The sequence below is a fragment of the Lissotriton vulgaris genome, chromosome 3_1, assembly GCF_964263255.1.
Source record: "Lissotriton vulgaris chromosome 3_1, aLisVul1.2, whole genome shotgun sequence".
NCBI classification, from domain to species: Eukaryota; Metazoa; Chordata; class Amphibia; order Caudata; family Salamandridae; genus Lissotriton; species Lissotriton vulgaris.
Genome location: NC_141689.1, coordinates 6,735,832 through 6,759,078, shown reverse-complemented (window position 1 = coordinate 6,759,078; position 23,247 = coordinate 6,735,832). Strand labels below are relative to the sequence as shown.

General features: G+C 46.0%; 1 protein-coding gene across 2 annotated transcripts in view; it reads left to right on the top strand.

Annotated features, from left to right (window-relative positions):
• Positions 1-23,247, top strand: part of LOC147725805 (uncharacterized) — a 279,608-nt gene that overhangs the window by 167,442 nt on the left and 88,919 nt on the right. For both annotated transcript variants that reach the window (XM_086959982.1, XM_086959983.1), the window contains exon 5: positions 21,781-22,086. In XM_086959982.1, the coding sequence (XP_086816108.1) occupies positions 21,781-22,086 (306 nt within the window). The remainder of the gene's footprint in view (positions 1-21,780; positions 22,087-23,247) is intronic.

The window sequence follows — 23,247 nt, the reverse complement described above, 5'->3', positions numbered from 1 at the left end:
ATGCATCCTGCTCAACACCCACTCGGTCCACAGACACGCCATCGACCTCTGGAATCTACTAGACACCATCTCCCCGGACGTCGCCTTCCTAAGAGAAACATGGATGAACGCCTCCTCAGCCCCAGACATCACCATTGCCATCCCAGAAGGCTACAAGATCATTCGTAAGGACCGCACCAAACAAACCGGAGGAGGCATCGCTATCGTCCACAAGAATTCCATCCGCATCTCAACCAGCTCAGACGTCAACCTCGCTAGCGCCGAACACCTTCACTTCCAGATCCACACCGACCCCAAGACCACACTCAGAGGCACCCTCCTCTACCGACCTCCAGGACCCCGTGCACAATTCAGTGAAGACATCACTGACTTCATCACCGCTCACGCCCTCCCCTCCGAGGACTACATTCTATTGGGTGACCTCAATTTTCACCTGGAAAAGAGCAACGACAAAAACGCCACCACCCTTCTGGACAATCTCGCCAACCTCGGACTCAAACAACTTGTTAATACCCCCACTCACTACGCAGGTCACATGCTCGACCCTATCTTCACCTCCAGTAAACATATCTCCTTCAGTCACACCACAGCTCTCCATTGGACGGACCACAGCTGCGTTCACTTTAGCTACAAAAAGACCACAACCCACAACCATCCTCAACCTACTCTGCGAAGAAACTGGAACAAAATCACCATCGACCAGATCTCCTCATCGCTTCTTCAAAACCCCCCTGCCCACTCCTCGAACCCCAACCAAGCAGCCATTAACCTCACTCAATGGCTAACCGACAGCGCCGACAACCTAGCACCTTTGATAAAACGTCAAATCAAACTAGGCAGCAAAAACGCCTCCTGATTCAACGATGATCTTAAGAAATCCAAGAAACTCTGTCGCTCCCTTGAGAGGGCCTGGAAAAAAGACCCAAACACCAGCACCAGGGACGCCTTCAAAAACGCCACCCGCACACACCACCAACTGATCCGGACTGCAAAGAAAGCTGCATTCAAAGATCGACTAGACAACAACGCCCACAATAGCAAGGAATTATTCAGCATCCTCAAAGAGTTTACCAACCCCACTGCCAACTCGAACGACATCACTCCCTCTCAAACCCTTTGCGACTCCCTAGCTTCGTTCTTCCACGACAAAATCGCAGACATCCACAACAGCTTCGACAACCAACCCGGAGACCAACCCACACAACCTTCTGCTGTATCTTCACCCCCCTTGAATATCCTTATTGACTGGAACCCAATCTCCACTGAGGAAACCATCTGCCTGATGAACTCCATCCACTCAGGATCCCCCACAGACCCATGCCCTCACCACATCTTCAACAAAGCAGACTCCATCATAGCACCACACCTCCGAGACGTCATCAACTGCTCCCTCAACTCCGCCACCTTCCCGGAAAGCTGGAAACACGCCGAACTCAGCGCCCTTCTGAAAAAACCCACAGCTGACCGCACCGAACTCAAAAACTACCGCCCCATCTCGCTCCTCCCATTCCCAGCCAAAGTCATCGAGAAAGCCATCAACAACCAGCTCGCCGCCTTCCTCGAAACCAACAAATCCCTCAACTCCTCACAGTCCGGCTTCCGAGCCAAACACAGTACTGAGACCGCACTCATCGCTGCAACAGACGACATTCGAACCCTACTGGACAATGGAGACACAGTCGCCCTCATCCTCCTCGACCTATCCGCAGCCTTCGACACAGTCTGTCATAGCACCCTGTTACAACGCCTCAGAAACATCGGAATCCAAGGAAAAGCACTGGAATGGATCACCTCGTTCCTTACCGGAAGAACTCAAAGAGTCCGCCTCCCACCTTTCAAGTCGGAGGCCACTGAAGTCACCTCCGGCGTGCCACAAGGATCTTCACTCAGCCCCACCCTCTTCAACGTATACATGAGCCCCCTCGCGGCCATCGCACGCCAACACAACTTCAACATCATCTCCTACGCTGATGACACTCAACTGATCCTCTCACTCTCCAAAGACCCTAACGCCGCCAAAACCAACCTACATGAAGGAATGAAAGAAGTAGCCGAGTGGATGAAGCACAGCCGTCTGAAACTGAATTCAGACAAAACAGAAGTCCTCATCTTATTACCTCCCCCTCCGTCTGGGACGACTCTTGGTGGCCAGAGGCCCTTGGAAAAGCACCCATCCCGACGGACCACGCACGGAACCTGGGCGTCATTCTGGACTCCTCATTCTCGATGACCAGACAAGTCAACGCCGTTTCATCGTCTTGCTTCAACATTCTTCGCATGCTCAAAAAAACATTTTGCTGGATCCCCACCGAAACTAGAAAAACGGTCACCCACGCACTAGTTACAAGCCGCCTGGATTACGGAAACACCCTATACGCCGGTACCACCGCAAAACTTCAGAAAAAACTCAAACGCATCCAGAATGCATCAGCCAGACTCATACTAGACATCCCGCGTAAAGACCACATTTCTGGTCACCTGAAAGACCTCCACTGGCTCCCCATCAATAAGAGGATAACATTCCGCCTCCTAACTCACGCACACAAAGCACTTTACGAACTTGGACCCGAATGCCTCAACACACGACTTTCCTTCTACACCCTCCCCCCGCCAGCTACGCTCTTCCAATCAAGCCCTTGCTGCTGTACCTCGCATCAACAAAACCACCATGGGAGGAAGATCCTTCTCCTACCTGGCGGCTAAAACCTGGAACTCACTTCCCGTTCACCTTCGCCTCACTCAGAACCACCTAGCATTCAGAAAGCAACTCAAAACCTGGATATTCGACAAGTAACTCCCCACCCTTCCCCAAGCGCCTTGAGACCCTCTGGGTATGTAGCGCGCTATATAAATCCTTTGAATTGAATTGAATTGAATCCGCAAGGAATGTAAAAAAGCTGAGCGATTGTGGAGGAAGGATTGGCTTCACTCCAATAAAGACGCATACCGGAGGACCGTGAGAGCATATAAAGCTGCTCTGAAAACCTCTAAAGCCTCCTACTATGACGACAGGATAAAAAATGCCACTAATTCCGCGAGAGAATCTTATCTCATCGTCAAAGAACTCCTAAAGATTCCTGAACCCCCATCATTGTCCAGGGCCACTCCAGACAGGAGTAAAGAACTAGCTAAATTCTTTGACTCTAAAATCGCCAACATCCTGGACTCACTTCCACAGCCTAGTCAGCCAATGTGCTGGGATACGGTAGCACCTGACACCGGTTCAGTAAGCACCCCTGGCCCGCTGCTTAACGCCTTTAGAGCGGTTACATCGGATGAAGTCGAAAAGACCCTGGCCAAAATGAAAAGTGGCTCCCCCCTAGATCCCGCACCCATGAGGTTTCTCAAAGCAGCCGCTCCAGTGATTGTTCCCCCAGTTACGGAGCGGATCAATGCCTCTCTGTCTCAAGGCATCGTCCCTCCTAGCTGGAAGGGAGCGGTAGTCAAAGCCCTGCTTAAAAACCCCCAAATGGACCCTTCTGACCTAGCCAATTATAGACCAATTTCGCTCCTTCCTGGCATCAGCAAAATTGCCGAAAAGCTGGTCAACGCTCAGTTGTCCCAGTTTCTGGAATCGAATAATCTGCTGCGTCGGTCCCAAACGGGGTTTCGCCCTGGCCAGGGCACGGACACCGCCCTCCTCGCCGTCATCGAGGAGGCAAGGTGCATTTTGGATTCCGGGGGATCAGTGGCAGTGATCCTCCTGGACCTTAGTGCAGCCTTTGACACGGTGAACCACCATGTCCTGCTCCATCGGCTGGCTAGGGCGGGACTCGGGGACACAGCGCTGGCCTGGTTAGAGTCTTTCCTCTCGGGCCGCTCATTTCAGGTCTGGGATGGCTGCTCCCGTTCTGACTCTCGTCCTCTGATAAATGGGGTTCCCCAGGGCTCTTCACTGAGCCCTACCCTTTTTAATGCCTTCATGGCCCCTTTGGAAGATGTAGTTGCCCCCTTTGAAATCAAGATTGTGAGTTACGTGGACGACACGCAACTGGTCGTCTCGCTGTCACATCTAGACCAGCGCCCAGATAGTCTTCTGCACTGCCTCCAGAAGATCCACCACTGGATGTGCGAATCTTCGCTCAAGCTCAATGGGTCCAAAACAGAGGTTATGCTGATGGGCAAGAAATGGACAACAATTCCACCATCTGTTTGGCCCGACTCCATGGGTGAGGTGCCCACCCCCAGAGAAGAAATTAAGAGTCTGGGGGTCTGGCTTGAACCTGACCTATCCATGAAAACCCAGGCTACCAAAACAGCCAGTACCTGCTTTGGACTCATGCGGTCAGTCCGCAAGATCCTTCCCCTGCTCCCCCCTCTCTCCAGGAAATTACTGATTCAAGGACTGGTTCTTGCACGACTGGATTACAGCAATGCTGTCTATTTAGGAGCCCCCGAATCCACCCTGGGTAAGCTGCAACGAACCCAAAATGCAGCTGCTCGGATGCTGTTTGGCCTCCCTTCCAGATCTTCCGCAAGACCTGCCCTCAAAGCACTCCACTGGTTGCCAGTACGAGAGAGGATCGAGTTCAAGGCTATGTGCATCGCCCACAAGCTCCTAAATGGACAAGGCCCCTCTATCCTAGGAGAAATGGTTACCCCGTACAAAGCCCCGAGATCCCTGCGATCGGACAGTGAGCGACTGGCGAATGTCCCCAAGTTTAGGAGGGCACGCACCGGAGGCCGTCGCTTCTCAGTAAAGGCAGCCTCCCGCTGGAACTTGCTCCCCCGCAGTTTGCGATTGGAACCCTGCTACCTTCGCTTTCGCAAACAACTCAAAACGCTGCTTTTCCCTAAATAAATAGTTTCGCTCCCCTCTCTCCCCTCTTAGCCAACCTTACAGGTTTTATAGCGCAGGGATGCCTTCGAGTCACCAGGCGCTCTACAAATCCTTAAATAAATAAATAAATAAAAATAAATAAAAATTTATTTCATAAGCAATAATGAAAGCAGCATTTTAATGTGAAAAGTGAAAATAGAACTGACATTTCAAAGTTAGCTCAGAAACATGAAGAATTAGCAAAATAATGGTTTCCTTTCCCTGAATCTATTTTCCCTGTCTCAATCTGTCTTTACCTAAAGGAATAAATCATTAAAAGTCTGCTGTCCTTACTTGTGCCAAAGGTCCATCAGCATAACACACCATTCAGGAATCGGAAAGTAAGAGTTTTTCTCCACTCATGGTGGCATAATTTATACCTTTCTCTCTAGCTAAGCTTTCTACATTTTACATTCTTTCATAGAAATCCAAGCTTTTCATTGGCCGTCTTAAGTCAGTCCATGATAAAATTCATTAGGTCATTCGACTCCTGACCACAATCCGGATTTCATATAAGGCCCATTATCTTTTCATTTCCACATCCTCGGTTTCCTCAAGAATGATACTTTACTCGAGCCTAGGACGTTTACTTCCTAACCTTGGCAGGCATAACAAAAATGCTGTCCTTGGCTGCCTCCGTGAACACGTTCAACACGACAAGGAAGTCGCTCTCTTTCATAACGACTTTGCAGCAAAATTCTTTACAGCGGCGCATGTGCAGGAAATTACTCTGGACAAGCTTTCGTGTCTGCAGCTCTGTCAGCCATATTCTGCACCAACTTTTAGGCCTTACTTCGGAAACTATTATTAAACAAACACAAGACATCAATTAATTAAAGAATTGAGACCCATTCTGTTACCCTCCCCCTTGACTAATTAACAGGGTTAATTATGTTATCTGGCATAAGCACAAATATGCAGCTTTATATTTACCTGTCCTTTTCGAGTGACAGGAACTCCAAGAGCTTTTATCACAAAAGACATAACATAAGCAAATAAAATAAGCACATGCCATTAAATTAACCTGCCGCATTTAATACTGACAAAGACAATAGACAAGGTTAGTTTGTTAATTTTTCTTTGCGTTTGCAACAAAAAGCACATTAGTCCCACGTGTGCAATCGTGAATGCATCTTTTAAACTAAGTTGATTAATAATTTCACCACAAACTTATTAGACGGATTACTTTTTGTTAGGAGAGATTAACTTCGCAAGTTTGAACAAAATTTTGTTCTTTACCTTGCTCCATCAAATGCGTTTTCCCTGCGCCAGAGAGCATTCTTTCAGAATTGCCATCTGAACTGCTGTAAGAATCTTCTCAATGGTGGAAGATCGCAGCTCAGCCGATGTGTACAAGTGCAATTTGTAAGCAATGGGGACTGTATCTCCCTCATTGAATCTCAAACAAGTAAAACCTATTGTACCAGGCACAATTCGTATGACCAAGTTTGTAGAACTGTCACGTGTTAACAAGAAGTTGATCGCAAGCAGGTCAGACTGCAAAGATCAAAGAATCGTAGTATGTTCCGGAAGCTAGCTGGAAGACGAAAAAGAGAGTTGTATCAACGCGTAAACTGGTTTTATACGCTGGGCATAATCAGGAATGTATGTCTTCCCGAAGTTTGAAAATCCCAGCAAGGATTGCAGTTTTTTCAACATGGACAGAGGTTGCAATTGTGCACATTTCTCCAGAAAGTGGGGGCCAAACCCCTACCTTCGTTATTGAGCTCGTAGCCCAAGAAATGTACCAATAAATAGGCAATGTGCGACTTGGCAAATTAAATTTGTAGCCCAAGTTAGCAAAAGACAGTATGATGCAATCCACACAGACAAGAAGCGGTATTAACCCCTTCCATGCTGGGCCGTTTCCACCACTGTGCGGTAAACAAACGAACAGGGCGGGGCCGTGACGAACCCCAGCCGTCATCAGCACACGAGCACCGTGGAGCGTGACGGCTGGGGTTCGTCATCAGCATGGAAGGGGTTAACTTGTCGTCTGTCAAATAAATGTCATTGGCGTATGAGAAAGCATCAGGGTCTATGTCGAGTAAAAGAGACACAACACATGCAGCAAAAGCCCCTGGACTGTTCTTATAGCCCAAAGGCAAACACGTAAATTGCTTCTGATTGCAGACTGCAGTAAATGTGGTCAAGTCACGGGTACCAGGAACCAAATTGTGACTATAAAAGACATTGGAAATATCCAGTGTTTTGTATTTTTTACGTACAATATTATTCACTAATGCAGAGCTGTGGGTGTTTTGTACTGAAAATTTATTCAAACCTGGCTGTTTAAATGTCCATAATCCAAAACGATACGATATAAACCATCCGGTTGCGATATCGGAAAAAGAGGATTATTCATGGATAAAACACAGGGCTCAATGACACCCTGATATTCCAACTGGGTAAAAATTTCACTTTCTTTTGCTTTTGCTTCAAGTTTAATCTGATATTGTGCCTGAGGCTGTGCAAATATCATAAAGAAATTTCATGTGGTGGGGAATCTTTATCCTTGTTTAGCTTCCTCAGAGATGTAACAGGAAAATCTCAGGAGTATCACTACCTCCACTCGCGATCAGTTTGGAGGACTATCTCTTAAAGCCTATCGGGATACAACTTGTGTATCTGCTGTTCCACTGTAATAAAAGTATCAGTTGCTCTCACCTCCAGACAAGGATGGAGTGTCTCCCACACTATGATAATTTCCAAAGCGCTGTTGAGGAGTGTCACCGCCCAACTCCAATCAAGGAGCAGGGTTCTCACCGTCTGAGGCATACTTTGCTGTTAAAGCGGCAACTTTCTTCTTCTGAAATGGGGCTTGAAAAGGAGGTAATCCCTTCGGTTTGGCTTTTACGTCAAACTGGTGTGGCGGATCACGTTATTGCAGAGTTGTCTCGCCTTGTCTGTGATCCTGTCACTCCCTTCCACCGAATTGTGGATTCAATGATTCCTGTAAGGAATGTGGAGAGCGCTGATCGGGAACTTGAAACCTCTCTGGTGTCTTAATTTTAGAGCGGTCACTCAAATCATATCTACGTTCAGAAGCTTCAGGTGTCATGAACCCGCATACGAACCTTGCTTCTGCTGTTGCTGCCACTGATTCCTATTCCAAGCATTTTTAGGAAAAACTGGACGCCCCCTTTTCAGGCGGGAGCTTATTCTGCGGTTAAGTAAATGGTCTAATTTGCAGATTATTGCGCCCCAATGATTTATAAACGTGCAAAAATCTTTGGCAATTCAGGTTGTTTATCCACGTCAGCCACTGCCTCAAGGCACTGACACCTGCATTTAACTGCTTCCCCCATGACATTAGCAAGAATCATGTCAGAGACGATAGGGAAAACACCAACCAATCGCATCCCCAACTCCAGGGCAGCTTCTGCCCCATGTTCATCTTGAACCTTTTTAGGAACCGTCAGAAGTACAGTCACGGGGGGGGGGTGCCAAAACACAGCGAATAAAGTGCTGCAAACACCTTCCCCCAAGATTGGGAATAAGGCCTTTAGGTAAGCTCATTGTAAATATCCTGCGTTTATCCACAGGAATCACAATAAGACTGATAACCACGCCACCACCTTGCCCTGGTGGCTGAGCGGCACCAGCCGGAGCCGCCGGTACATTATGTGTAGGCTTTCCTGTTTTCAGTTTCTATTTTTGGTAAATTCTGGTGGTGTTTTTTCAGTGTTTTCCAGTGATTTCAATACCTCAAAAAAACAGTGCTTTTCAGTGATCACTCATTTTCGCGCCATAAAAAACAATTGAATTGAAACGGTGTTTTACCGGTGTTTATGGAACACTTTGTTTTATTATTGCTTGCTTTCTTCATTGATGCATGGTATATATAAACAATGTACGTACAGTGTATATGGCCTCCAAATAAGTTTTTACAAGTCGAATTTATTGTAGTAGACCATACAATACAATATTTCTTCAGTGATTCTTTGGTCATTTGCGCTCTCTTTCCTTCCCTTGTACACTTTTACTTGTGGAAAGGCCCTCTCGACATTGGCACTTGAGACTGGCAATGCCAAAACAGCCAGTACACAATTGGCCAACTCTGGCCACTGATGTAGCTTTCCATGCCATGACTGGTTTGCTATTTCAGCAATCACATTTTCTAGCCTAATTTACTGGGGTCATTTCTCGTTTAATCCGTATGATGAACATTTTCATATAAGCAGATTCAGATCCATGCACGAAAATTATGAGAATTAATTAGTAAACTGTTCTGATGCACTTAAATGCCAACAGAGGCATTACAAAGAAGCTAATTACCCTCAGTATAATTTGCGCAATAGGTCTCTCAAAGATGTTGTTTTTGACGAGTGCAAATATATGAAGCTAGTTTTTAGGTCGAGCTGATGTGGCATTCATGCGAAGCATGAATGCATCAGCTCGACAACTTATGCTGCCCGTATTTAGGAGAGCGGACAGCTACCAGACGCGCGCTTTGACGAGGTCGGATTTCACCTCGGGAGCGAGCGTCTGATAGCTGCGCATGCGCGGTGCAAAGCACACACACAGACACAGCCAGCCCCCACCCCTCTGCATGCACGCACACAATACACAGGCGCGCGCGCACACACACACACACACACACATACACACGCTGCCGCCCCCCACCCCCACCCCCACCCCCCTGCATACACACAGACACGCAAGCACGGAGCCCCACTCACCCGGACTTCTATTCGTCCTGCGGACTTCTACTCGTCCCGCTCCGGGCTGCTCACTCCGACGTCAACGGGCACAGGGACACCGGCACTCCGCTCCTTGGCTTCCCGGGCGGACGCCGGCTGCATGCAGGGCTCTCCTCTCTCTGCACCGGAGCCATGCGCCAGCCACTGCAGCCTGCCTCCTGGAAAAATCTGGTCGCGTGTCCGGCCCCGCCCCCGTCCCAACAAAGGTTGCCTGGCTTCCTGTTGAAGCCGGGCTGCGGCGGTGAGTTTGCTTGTTTTTTTACGTGGTAAAAAGTGAGGCTTCGATTGACGGTGAGCACACGTTTCTTATTTAATTCAAGCCAAAAACGTAAACATCGAAGCTCTGAATGTGTGCTCATTTATCTGCAAAGAGAACATATGAGACAGGGAGGAGCACAAATTATGATTGTGACCGTACCGCATGGAATGAAAACGGGTATATATATCTAGCGAGACACACACGCTAAAGTTTTTGCATTACCCGTATCTGTTAACAATTATCACCAAGGCGCACTAATAAAGTATGCTGCCCAAGTAAGGTACACTACGAGCCAGTCCCGGCAAAAATGCAAAACATACATTCGACCGGGGACGGGCATAGCATAAACGTTATGGCGAGAGAGCCCGCATGCCTAACATTTTTCACAGCAGTACTCAAGACGCCTTTCCCCAGTAGCGCGTAAGTCAAAGACCGCGCACCGCCCAAAACTCGATGCAAACTAAACTCCTCACAACCCCAGTGAGCATACCTGAAAAGGATGACCCTCTGCCTCAAACAGTCGTCTCCCAGGACGCCGAAGAATCGACCGGAGATGGTCACTAATAAAGTATGCTGCCCAAGTAAGGTACACTACGAGCCAGTCCCGGCAAAAATGCAAAACATACATTCGACCGGGGACGGGCATAGCATAAACGTTATGGCGAGAGAGCCCGCATGCCTAACATTTTTCACAGCAGTACTCAAGACGCCTTTCCCCAGTAGCGCGTAAGTCAAAGACCGCGCACCGCCCAAAACTCGATGCAAACTAAACTCCTCACAACCCCCGTGAGCATACCTGAAAACGATGACTCTCTGCCTCAAACAGTCGTCTCCCAGGACGCCGAAGAATCGACCGGAGATGGTCGGGGGCATATCTTCCACATTTAAATGCCTGCTAATGAGCATGCACAGCCCATTCAGTGCACAGGGCAAGAAAAGACGAACACCGGGCAAAGGGAACAAGCATTAGAAATGCAATCGGGCTCGGATTTATTTGAGTTTGAGCTAATGGCATTGTGCATGTGGTGTGTAGTGTAATTATGTGGGTTGGATTGTAATTTTAGCAATGGTGGCATGCTGTGCTTTAGATTAATATGTTTAAAAATAAAGGGTACCATACTGCGATTGCTACAATAGTTAATTGTGGATGCGTTAACAATTGATGCGTGCACTGATGGCTGGTGGTGTATGTGCTTGGTGGAAGAGTGCACTGGCGCCTGGAGGTGTGTGTGCCTGGTGGAAGGGTGCACTCACGGCTGATTGGTGTGTGCTTGGTAAAAGAGTGCACAGATGGCTGATGGTGTGTGTGTTTGGTGAAAGCGTGCACTGACGGTTGCTGGTGAGTGCGCCTTGTAAAAGCATGCACTGACGGCTGCCTGGTGTTGTACGCCTGATGGTGTTTGTGCTTGATGAAAGAGTGCATTGATGGCTGGTGGTGTTTGGCCCCGGTGAAAGCGTGCACTGACGGCTGGTGTTGTGTTGTTGTGTGTGTGGTTGTGTTTGTAGTGGTGAGTCATACACTCCAAATACCACTCAGTGCCACATAATTAAACGCCACATAATTTCAATGCAACGTACACTCCAAATACCCCTCTGTGCCACATTACAAGCCACATAATTACACTGCACTCAATGCAACATGCACTCCAAACAATACCACTCAGTGCCACATAATTGCACGCCACACAATTACACTCTACTAAATACAACATACACTCCACATAATTATATGCTACATAATTACACTGCGCTCAACGCAACATACACTCCAAATACCACTCAGTGCCACATAATTACACGCCACATAATTTCAATGCAACGTACACTCCAAATACCACTCTGTGCCACATTACAAGCCACATATTACACTGCACTCAATGCAACATACACTCCAAATACCAATCAGTGCCACATAATTACACGCCACATAATTACACTGCACTCAACGCAACATACACTCCAAATACCACTGTCACATAATTACACGCCACATAATTACACTCTACTGAATGCAACACACTCCACACAATACCACTCAGTTCCACATAATTATGCTTCATAACTACATTGCACTCAATGCAACATACACTCCGAATACCACTCAGTGCCACATAATTACACTGCACTCAATGCAACATACACTCCAAATACCACTCAGTGCCACATAATTTCATGCCACATAATTACATTGCACTCAATGCAAAATACACTCCAAATACCACTCAGTGCCACATAATTACACGCCACATAATTACACTCTACTGAATGCAAAATACACTCCAAACAATACAACTCAGTGTCACATAATTATATGCTAAATAATTAGACTGCGCTCAATGCAACATACACTCCAAATACCACTCAGTGCCACATAATTACACGCCACATAATTACACTACACTCAATGCAACATACACTTCAAATACCACTCAATGCCACATAGTTACACGCCACATAATTACACTACACTCAATGCAACATACACTCCAAATACCACTCAGTGCCACATAATTACACGCCACATAATTACACTCTACTGAATGCAACACACTCCACACAATACCACTCATTGCCACACAATTATGCTACATTGTTATTAGTAATATCAATACATCTAAGTCACGTAAATACAACACATATTGCATTACAAATGCTATAGGTGTCACATTTGCGAAAGTTAAAAATATTGGCATTGTAAATGACAAAGCTATTAATTTCGCTATTTTCAAAAACAACAGATAAATATAAAATTTGTCATTTACAATACCAACAGCTCAAACTTTCCTAATGCGAGACCTATTGCATTGCAAATGCTTGTTTAGAGTGGATTGCGGAGAAAGACAGACCAACATTTAAATAAAGTTTTTTTGCTAAAGATCTCCTGTCTATATTTTATGTTCAGATGGTGCTTTGCAAATATGCTTTCTATCTTTTAAAAGGTTAGACCATCTTACATCAAAGCGAATCACAGTGGGAAATGGCTGTTTATGTATTAGAAGTATCACTTAAATTGCTCTTTCTTCTAAAGGTTGTGCACTGCATATTCCAGTATTTACTATGATGTGCTCCAAGTAAAACTTGCAAGAAAACTATAAAACTGTGAGATTCAAAGTGCATTATAACATCTGGACCCAAATGCGAAAGACAGCTGCTGGAACTTAATGTTTTAAAATACAAACATTAAACAACTTCAATGGTTGTGCTTTAATGCCCTTTGCAGGGGCTCTACGAAGGGGTGCAAGAGCAACAAAGCCTCATTAAGTAAATTGTCTTTTTAAAGACCTGTGAATGAATCGGGTGCGGCAGCATGCAAAAAAATGGTGCTTGTAATCTAGCCGTGTAAGTCGAATTTACCTATGTAATGGCTTTATGTACCGGGAACAAAAAGTCCTGATGGTGTTTTCATAGTAACATATGGTGACACTGGCCTCCATTACATACTGCTGCTCACAGGGCCGGTCCTAGGATATGTGGGGAACCCGGGCAGAATAGGAACATGTGAGGCCCCTAAGCAGAGACCACGCGGGATCGGATCGGGCCGGCTAAAGAAAGCTTTTTTTTAATAATTAAAATTAAACCAAACTGCACACCCTCGACTGGGTTTTGTCAATGGTTGTTAGCTGTTTAAGCTAAATGAGCAACTACAATAAATTATTTTCCTTTCACCTTGTTGCGTTGACCAATAAGTAGCTCTTTCACACACATCGAAAATGCTCCCGTTCTGACATGATGAGACTGTGAAAGAACTATAACGAGTGTTGTTGAAGTTGCATCAAAGGCAGCAGAGAGCTGGCTGCTGCAGAGTTAAGATTTGTGTTTTCACTCTGATGGGGACTGCAAAAATGGAGAGGGCCCGTCTCATCACCTGCTTTTCTGAACTTTCATTTGTTTTGCAGACACTAGATTAATGTTTTTGCAGGAAAAGTTAAGGCCCCTTTTCAATGTCCATATTCATTTAATACCAGGTCTAAGACTCGAGTAACCCAGCAGACTTTAAACTCTGCTCCATCCACTTTTGCATGCTGATACTGATCCTCTGCATGCACCTCTTGTCTCGTTGCCATACTCACACCTATCTGCTACACCCCCCCTTTATTCTGTTTATCTTACCCCGTTATTCACTCTCTGCTCCCTTTCCACTTGTCCTAGGTGAAGAGTTTCCATTGTGATGCGCCGCCATTCTTTTGCTCTGCGCCCTGCAGGATATTTTGCCTTTCATTCATACAGGGGCAGTGCGCACTTCCCAGGCAAAAGCACTTCAATTAACTTTCTAATCACTGTTGTCGACATGCAGATGCAGCCATTAGAGGCCCACAGAGACAGAACTACAGGGGAGAGTGATAAAAAAAGAAGAAATGTTATCTCTTAGGGAGCACCCTGGGCCTCTGAACTCTGGAGTCCCTGGGCAGCGGCCCATGCTGCCCATGCGTAGCGCCGGCCCTGGCTGCTCACATGTAGAAGGCGATCTGTCTCTTTTCTTGTTTGAATACAATGGGCAGGCGGGGATTCTGAAAGTGACTGTGGGTTCAATCGACACAATTAAGGCCCGCAGTACGTGGGAAATGGCTACATTTTCTTCATCTCTTGCACTACTAATATAGGTTGGTATGGAGTGAGGAATCACAAAGGCAATTGGTAACTCTGCTCTGATTCCCATTCTATTTAAAACCGCTAAAGACACATGTATGAAAACTGCTCACTAGCCACGAGTATAATTGTGTATGTTCGTGCTGGAGGATGGACGTCACCATACCAATTGTTACAGTGAAAGCATGCTTCTATGCAATTTTCCAGAATTTAATATTCACTGTGGTCCTTGCTCATGGGCCTACAACATCGGAAACAGCAGAGCGAGCAGCAATAACAAGGCGGGTCAGGCAGGGGTGGATAGAGCAATCGCACGGCGGATAATTGGGCCTGGTGTTGCTCTGGCCCTTGCTCACTGGCCTCATTAATCAACACTGGCACATTTAAAAACGCACAAAAGAAAACTTGTACATGCCGCCTCTTCCCTCGGTGCTCACCCCCACGTTAGTCAGGTAGAGGGCCTGGTGTTGGTCTGACCCGTGCTCACGGACCGCATTAAGCAACTCCTCTCCCCAATGTTACAGAGTGTAAAGAATAATAATAGCACAGGTAACCAAGCTTAGTGTGGTTTGTCTGAGACCACAATGAGAGTCTGCAGCGGAGCAGCGGAGCCGAGAGACAGGCCCACGGGGGGAGGAGGGGTTGAAACAGGCACTCTCACTGTACCTGGATGTCCAAGGAGGCTCTGCGCGGATCAAAACGAGAGGTATGTCTCCCCCAATTTAATGGGGGTGACGCACGTTCTGAGTTGCTTTCATTCTCGGCCCTAAATTGCAGTTTAGTCTGCAATGCTGTAGCTCCATCAAGTGGCCAAGTGGTGCAACAGCAATGAAAATCAGTGACACTCGGTTTAAACAGTGTCAGCTGATTTTCATTCGGTAGTGTATTTTCGAGCAGAGTCGGTTTAAACCGAAATCCGGACAGCCTAATTATGTGACAAGTATTGAATGACTCTTCTGTGTATATGAATTAATTAAGTGTGTAAAATGCATACCTCTACGTGTGAAACACCAAGATAATTTAGATGTGGTGTAAATCGCACTAAAACGGGCAGTGTGGCCCCGTCGACCAATAAGGGGCTTAGACGGACCACAGATGAATGGACGATAAAGCTACGGAACTGCACCACATTCATATTCATGAGAGAAGTTATCGCTCCCATCAACAGCTGGAAACTTAACCCAAGAGTAAAAAAACTTTGAAACGGTATCAAATGAGCAGTAACTGCGGCGCAGTAAGGTGGAGCAATATTTATCGGTTGTGCCATTATAGACTATGGAAATGAAACCTGGAAAACGGTAGCACAATACTGGGTGAAGAAAAAATACCTTTTAAACATCAAGCCTGAAAAACCTATAAAAATTAATATAGGAGGTTTAACCCCTGTCACCACGGACGTCTCCGCAACTGGTGAGAGGGTATTGTGGACAAGCGCTACTCAGGGGTCCCATGAATAAGTACCAGACCAAACAATGGTGGCGCCATGTTGCATGCATTCTGCGCATACACAGAACTATGCAGGATTATGGGACCACGGTGTATAGGGGCTAAGCCTTCCCACCACCTTAGTGCCCATGAGCCCAGGACCGACTAGCTATAGTGTTGCACTCGCTCTCCTACACACTCACGAAGAAGCAAATGATTTGACACCCCAGAACACAACACTCCCGGATCTCTCAGGAATCGCGGTAACAAGACACACCTTTTCGCTCACACCCTCATACTTGTCCACAATAAGAACTGCCAGAGACACGAATATAGTTTAGAGTTTAAAATGTTTATTTTAACTACTGTGCTCTAAAATGCAGTATAGGGGCCACAACAAGCAGAAAAATGCAGTTAGCATTGCAGCTAGGCCATATATCATAAAGGGAGATATCATCATATAAAGACAATGGAGAAAGGACTATGCCTTACCTTCCTGCCCTTGGTAAGAATAAGTATTATTTTATAATAGAAGATCTCTGGGTTTTGTCAGCAGACCCCATACCTTAGGGCCTAGATGGTATATTTACATCATATTGCTCTTCTCCCTGGAAAGCTCCCTCTCCATGTGTGTGTTACCTAAACATGTACCCCAATAATATCAAAGCTCGAGTTTCCAGCAGCAGCTGCATTATCATGTTTTGTCTAGGTGCTAGGGACTGACCAGAACAGAATAACAAGGGGGCATTGTTTATCGACTATGCTCGCAATGTTACGACTAAACTCCAGGAACTACTGACCCCCAAAGAAAAGAAAGAAAAAAATCTGATGACCTTTGTGTTGACTTTTAACCCGAAAGCCAACAAGGTTAAACAAATAATCCTAAAAAACTGGAGATTGATTGAACATCTCAACATACCAAAGCCACTTTTTGCATTTCGGAAAGGGAAAAACATAAGACAACACCTGGTTAGAGATAGTCGAGAATCCCCCATCAGAAAAGACACCAGGAGTCTGTTAAGTCTCCCAGCTCTGACTGGCCACTATCGGTGTATGAATTGCACTGTGTGCCCCAATTCGAAAGATTTGAAAAGCATTGTCATTAATGGTCAGACACATACTATGCGCTCCTTGTCGAATTGCAACACTAAAAATGTTGTTTATGTGGTAGTATGCCCCTGTAATTTAGCCTATATAGGCCCGACGACACAGGCAGTTAAAATGCGGATTGGACAGCATAAGTCTCTCATTCGGTGCAAAACCAGTGGGGCTCCACTGGTACAACATTACACTGAGGCGGGGCATAATGAAGAAGAGATGATGTGGGCAGTTTTAGTGGTTATCACTGCTAAAAGTAGAGTAGAACTCGAAATAAAACTGAACAGAGTAGAGGCCAGACTCATTGATCGATACCACACCACTTCAAATGGATTGAACGATCACGATGAGTTGTGGGCATTGATTTAATACAGTTTGGGAATGGTGGATTTCATTATGGAGGTAAGACTAGTTACAGGTCCCCTGTTTCTGCTCTTGTTGATATTACCTTGATGACTACTCTTTGGACGGAAATAGACCTCACTACACTGTACTCCCTTTCTGATGACATTTGTACTGTAATTTATTTGTTTGATATTAAGTATATATTCCCTTCTGGATTTGTAAAAAATGTTTGTTTTGAAAATTGCTGGTCATAACCTAGTTAGAACTCTTTGTTCTTCTGTGGGTTTAGAGTGTGAATCCTCCTGTGATTATGCAGCGCCTCTAGTGTAATAGTAGGGGTTGGGGGATCAGTACCTCCTGTTCGTTTTTTCTTTTTCTTTTTATCATTGGTTTAGGTGGCGGTTGTATTTTATTTTTCTCTGCACTGGGATTAATACGGGCTTGGCTTATTTATTATTTTTTACTTTTGGTTTATTGATTATTTTTTTCCTTTGGTTTATCGATGCACGGAAAGAAAGTGAGGTGGTCCTTAGGATCACTTGTTTGAGGTTTGGGACGATTGATTTGAGAGATGTGACGATTTATTATGTGTTTTAGCCCTTTTTCGAGGGCTATTGGGGCTTGATTGATGCACTTACCTCCATGTGAGGCAGTCGCGTTTCCTTTTCTGTCTGTAGGTACGTAGTGATGAGAGTGCTGGTTACGACATCCGGTGGTCCGTTTTTTATGTTCTTGGCTAGGGACGCCCCACGTGTGACGTATGACGTCAACGCGCTCCTTATGAGCCGTGGAGCTACGCAAGAGAGCTAGACGAACTTTGCGAGTCGGTTGCCGGTGGACTTTGGATTCCGGTGTTTTGAGCAAGTGTGACTCCATTATAAGGTATGCATGTGGAGAAGTGTGGCTCAGGGGTTAGAGGCGGCAGACCCGGAAGCTGAGATCGGCCCTGGACCAGGGTTCAATTCCCCGCCTCGACGGGTCTTGGGCTCAAAAATTCCACGGACTCGATAATTCTCGCTCCGGTGCCTACTCAACTCACGGGTTCACACTCTGCGACTCTGGGCAATAGCTTGCTTAATCTCCACAACGGCCCCTCGCGGCGGGATGCCTGGCTTTCACCTTGTGGATACCCTGCCGGGGTTATCTCACAGGGGAATACCAGGACGGGTTCCCTAAGCAAGCGCTTAGATGCCTGCGATGTGGGTGGTTTGCGCTATATAAATACCTGTACATTTACATTTACATTTACATGCAGGTCCCTGTCCTTTGCCCTGCGGTAACTATGAACTTGAGAGATCCTTTTGGGGCTTTAGTTTTAGTTGTAAGTTTTTCCCAGCGACTCAGTGGTACTGACACAGGGGTGTTGATGTTGTATCTCCCCAGGAGCTGTAGGAGCGTAATATCACCGCCCTGCTTGATTTTCCACGTAATTGTCCCTCCATTTGTTTGGAATACTGGACACTACATACTTGTGACTGCCCTGAAGGTATGTGAATACGAGCGTGAGACTGATGGGTTAATTGTGGGAAGCTGATCTCTGTTCTGATTTGGCCCGCCGCTACTTTATGAATACAGATGTGGTTATTTCCCTTGCAGAACCCCGGGCATTAGTTTGAGAGGATTTCTGCCTCTTTGCCCTCCCCTTGTGGGAGTGGCGTATTTATCGATAGTTGGCCTGCAAGGTACGTCCCCCCTCACTGTATGGTAATATTGAGAGTATGTTTGAACTTATGCTTGGTGGCATGTGGGAGCACACACTTCAGTTGTTTTGTGTTTTTGGTGGAGCCTCTTCATTTCGACCTTTCTGCACCATTTCTTGATTTATTTCACTCACTATGGGTATATGTTTTTTTAAACACTGTGGATCTGTGCTTGTGGAGTTTCACTCCTGCATGCGCCTCTTTAGGAGTTTGGTATGGATTTAGGTTCCTTTAGCACGACAAATGCTGCATTAACACAGAAGGGTGAGATGGTTTTTGCACATGTACATTGTTTGTAATATAATTAGTGTTTTTATAAAAAAAATTTAGTACCCATGTCCTGATGAAGCCATAAAGAGACCACTGGCGGAAACGCGACCGCGACTGCGTCAACACTTCTGTTCTGAAGGAGTCCCTCTGTCTTTATGTTTATTTGTTTCATCGTCTTGCGCCCTACATTAAGTTAGTTTTGTGAGAGAATTTTCTTCTCAGGCGCTAATAGGATTCCCTTTCTGATCTATATCACTCATAAGTGGGAGTGTATATATTTTGAGAAAGGTTTCAGTTGCCTTTCTTAGGGTACGCTGTTCTTTGTATTTTGTATATGTTGTATATAGATGTTGTATATATGTATAATTTGTGATATGCTTTCCCTTAGATTAATTTTCTGTGCCACTTTTTCTTGTGATACGTTTGTATGTCCATATCAAATTATGTTTAATTATATGTGTTTACATTAAGTTGTAAAGAACAAGATAATTTAATTTTTCTTGGTTCCAAATATTAAATGTGAAATTTATCCCTGAATACGTTTTTTCTACTTTCCTCATCTTTTTGATGACCCCTGCTCCGGTATAGGAGGGTGATATGGGAAGAACTCCTTTAGTAATTCCCAGTAAACTCCAGGAACAGGCAGAGATTGAACACAGCAGAAGGTTCTCATGTGAAAGGCATAAACAGAGTCTTGCAAAACTAAAGTCTTGTAGTAATGTGCGCAAAAGCTGCATCATGGCTGCTAGGCTCATGCTAACTTAGTTATGTTGACAATGTCACTATCGGCCACGTGACAACACCAGTTATGACACACCCTGGTCTTCTCCCCTCATACACCAGTTATGACACACCCAGGTCTTCTCCCCTCATACACCAGTTATGACACACCCAGGTCTTCTCCCCTCATACACCAGGTATGAAGCACCCTGATCTTCTCCCCTCATACACCACCTATAACACACCCTTGTCTTCTCCCCTCATACACCAGTTATGACACACCCAGGTCTTCTCCCCTCATACACCAGTTATGACACACCCTGGTCTTCTCCCCTCATACACCAGGTATGAAACACCCAGGTCTTCTCCCCTCATACACCAGTTATGACACACCCAGGTCTTCTCCCCTCATACACCAGGTATGAAGCACCCTGGTCTTCTCCCCTCATACACCACCTATAACACACCCTTGTCTTCTCCCCTCATACACCAGTTATGACACACCCAGGACTTCTTCCCTCATACACCAGTGATGGCACACCCTGGTCTTCACCTCTCATACACCAGTTATGACTCACTCAGGTCTCCCCTCATACACCACTTATGACACACCCAGGTCTTCTTCCCTCATACACCACTTGTGACAGACCCTGGTATTCTTCCCTCATACACCAGTTATGACACATCCGGGTCTTCTTCTTCATACACCAGTTATGACACACCCAGGTCTTCTACCCTCATACACCAGTTATGACACACCCTGGTCTTCTTCCCTCATACACCAGTTATGACTCACCCAGGTCTTCCTCCTCATACACCAATTATGACACACCTTGGTCTTCTACTCTCATACACTAGTAAGAACACACCCGGGTCTTCTCCCCTCATACATCAGTTATGACACATTCAGATCTTCTTTCCTAATACACCAGTTAGGACACACCCAGATCTTCTGTCCTCAGACACCATTTATGACACCCCCAGGTCTTCTCCCCTCATACACCAGTTATGAGACACCCAGGTCTTCTTCCCTCATACACCACTTATGACAGACCCTGGTATTCTCCCCTCATACACCAGTTATGACACACCCAGGTCTTCTCCCCTCATACACCAGTTATGACTCAACCAGGTCTTCCCTCATACACCAGTTATGACAGACCCAGGTCTTCTTCCCTCATACACCAGTTATGACACACCCAGGTCTTCTTCCCTCATACACCACTTATGACACATCCTGGTCTTCTTCCTCATACACCAGTTATGACTCACCCAGGTCTTCTCCCCTCATACATCAGTTATGACACACTCAGATCTTCTTTCCTCATATACCAGTTATGACTCACCCCGGTTTTCTCCCCTCATACACCAGTTATGAAGCACCCTGGTTTTCTCCCCTCATACACCAGTTATGACACACCAATGTGTTCTCCTCTCATACACCAGTTATGACTCACCCAGGTCTTCTCCCCTCATACACCAGATATGGCACACCCAGGGATGTTCCCCTCATACACCAGTTATGGGACCTCCTCCTCTTCCCTTCACACCCAAAGGCCAGCTGTGACACATGAGGATGTTTCCTCAGACTCAAGAGCAGCTTTGGGACTCGTTGGGTTCTTTTAGACTCACATGATGACAGGATCTCCCAGTGTGAGGACCTTTTCCTGTTCTTGAGAGCTCTTCTTCCTTCTCCTTCCATACCCCCACCTTCTCACACGCCTGAGCTCCCTACCATCTAAACATTAAACCTGTGTTCCTTCTTTATGCGGTTAGAAGCGTATGCTCTCAGAGCATGGATTTCAAATACACCCTGCTCTTCTGCAGTTTAATTAAAGTCTTTTGCTTCAACAGGGAAAAAACTTGGAGCAGAGACCAAAAAAGCGATCTGGCAAGGAATTGCCGACCGCATTCATGCCCTGGGGCTCCTGCCCAGAACACGAGCTGCTTCAGCAAAGAGGTGTAGAGAAGTTAAGAGTGGAAGGAATAAAAAACAGCGTGGAAGGAATAAAAAACAGCAATTAACCTTAAAAACCTTCAAGCAATGTGGACCAGGCTCCAGCCCAAAGAGCCAGCAAACTCCAGCCGAGCCGGAGATGGACAAGGCCCCCCACCAGGATGTGGGACGATCTGCACGAGGAGCCACGAGTCAGAGCCTGTGTAAGACTTTCACATCCATGATGCGTTTATCACCAAAGAAATGCTACTGTGTGTATGTACCTTAGAGGTGTTTAACATCAGAGCTCTGTCATCAGATACATGTCCATATCAGTATAAATCTGAGAGGTGATTCATAACAGAGCCCTGCTTTGATACACCTCGTTATGTGCATCGATCTGAGAGGTGTTTCACTTCAGAGCCCCTCACCATATACCTCATTATGTGCATCAATCTGAGAGGTGTTTCACTTCAGAGCCTCTCACCATACACCTTATCATATGTACAGATCTGAGAGGTGTTTCACTTCAGGGCCCTGTTACCATACACTTCATTAAGGGGCCAATTACGATGTCGGTCGGAAATGCTCCGAAAGGCATTCGGTTTGTCCGAATCTGATTCGGAACTCGCTTTTCCGATTGACTAGGAAACACATCCGACAGATGACAATAGTCAGAAACTGTTTGGTCATTCCGACTCGGTTCCGATCAACATTCGGAGAAACTGAGTCGCTCGGAGCTGAATCTGACCGATGCATTACAATGTCAGATTCGGACAGCCTTTCTCAATCAGTTTGTCTTACACAGATCGGCTGTCGGAATCATATTTTGTGGGCCCGTGACAGGCCCCCCTTCACCCGGAGGACTCCGGATGGTCCCTTCGTTCCAACCATGCATGGTATGGCAGGCACCAAGGGGTGTCTGCCACAGGGTGCAAGGTTTTCCGCAACCACCCCTTTTTTCAATGGGAGCCTGTGTTGTCGGTCAGAACACAGGCTCCCATTGAAGTGAATGGGAGTCTGATGGTATGGTGTTCGGATACATAAGTGGTCGTTCGGACTCCCAGAATCCAATTCGGTCGGAAATTATTCTGAGTCGGTCGGAATGCTTTCCGACTGACATCGTAATGAGGCTCTATGTGGTTATATCTGAGAGGTGTTTCATTTCAAAGCAAGTAAAATAAATTATCCCTTGGGATCAATAATCAAGCATTCATCATAACCATACAACCATACATACACCTCACAGTAGGCAATTCTGCTATATCTTCTAAATATGTAGGAGATACCTAAATACCAATCCCCCCTGTCCTGAAACTTATTCAAGCACCTGAACAGTACAATATTACAATCTGTATGTTTATTGATATCAAAATTTCATTAAA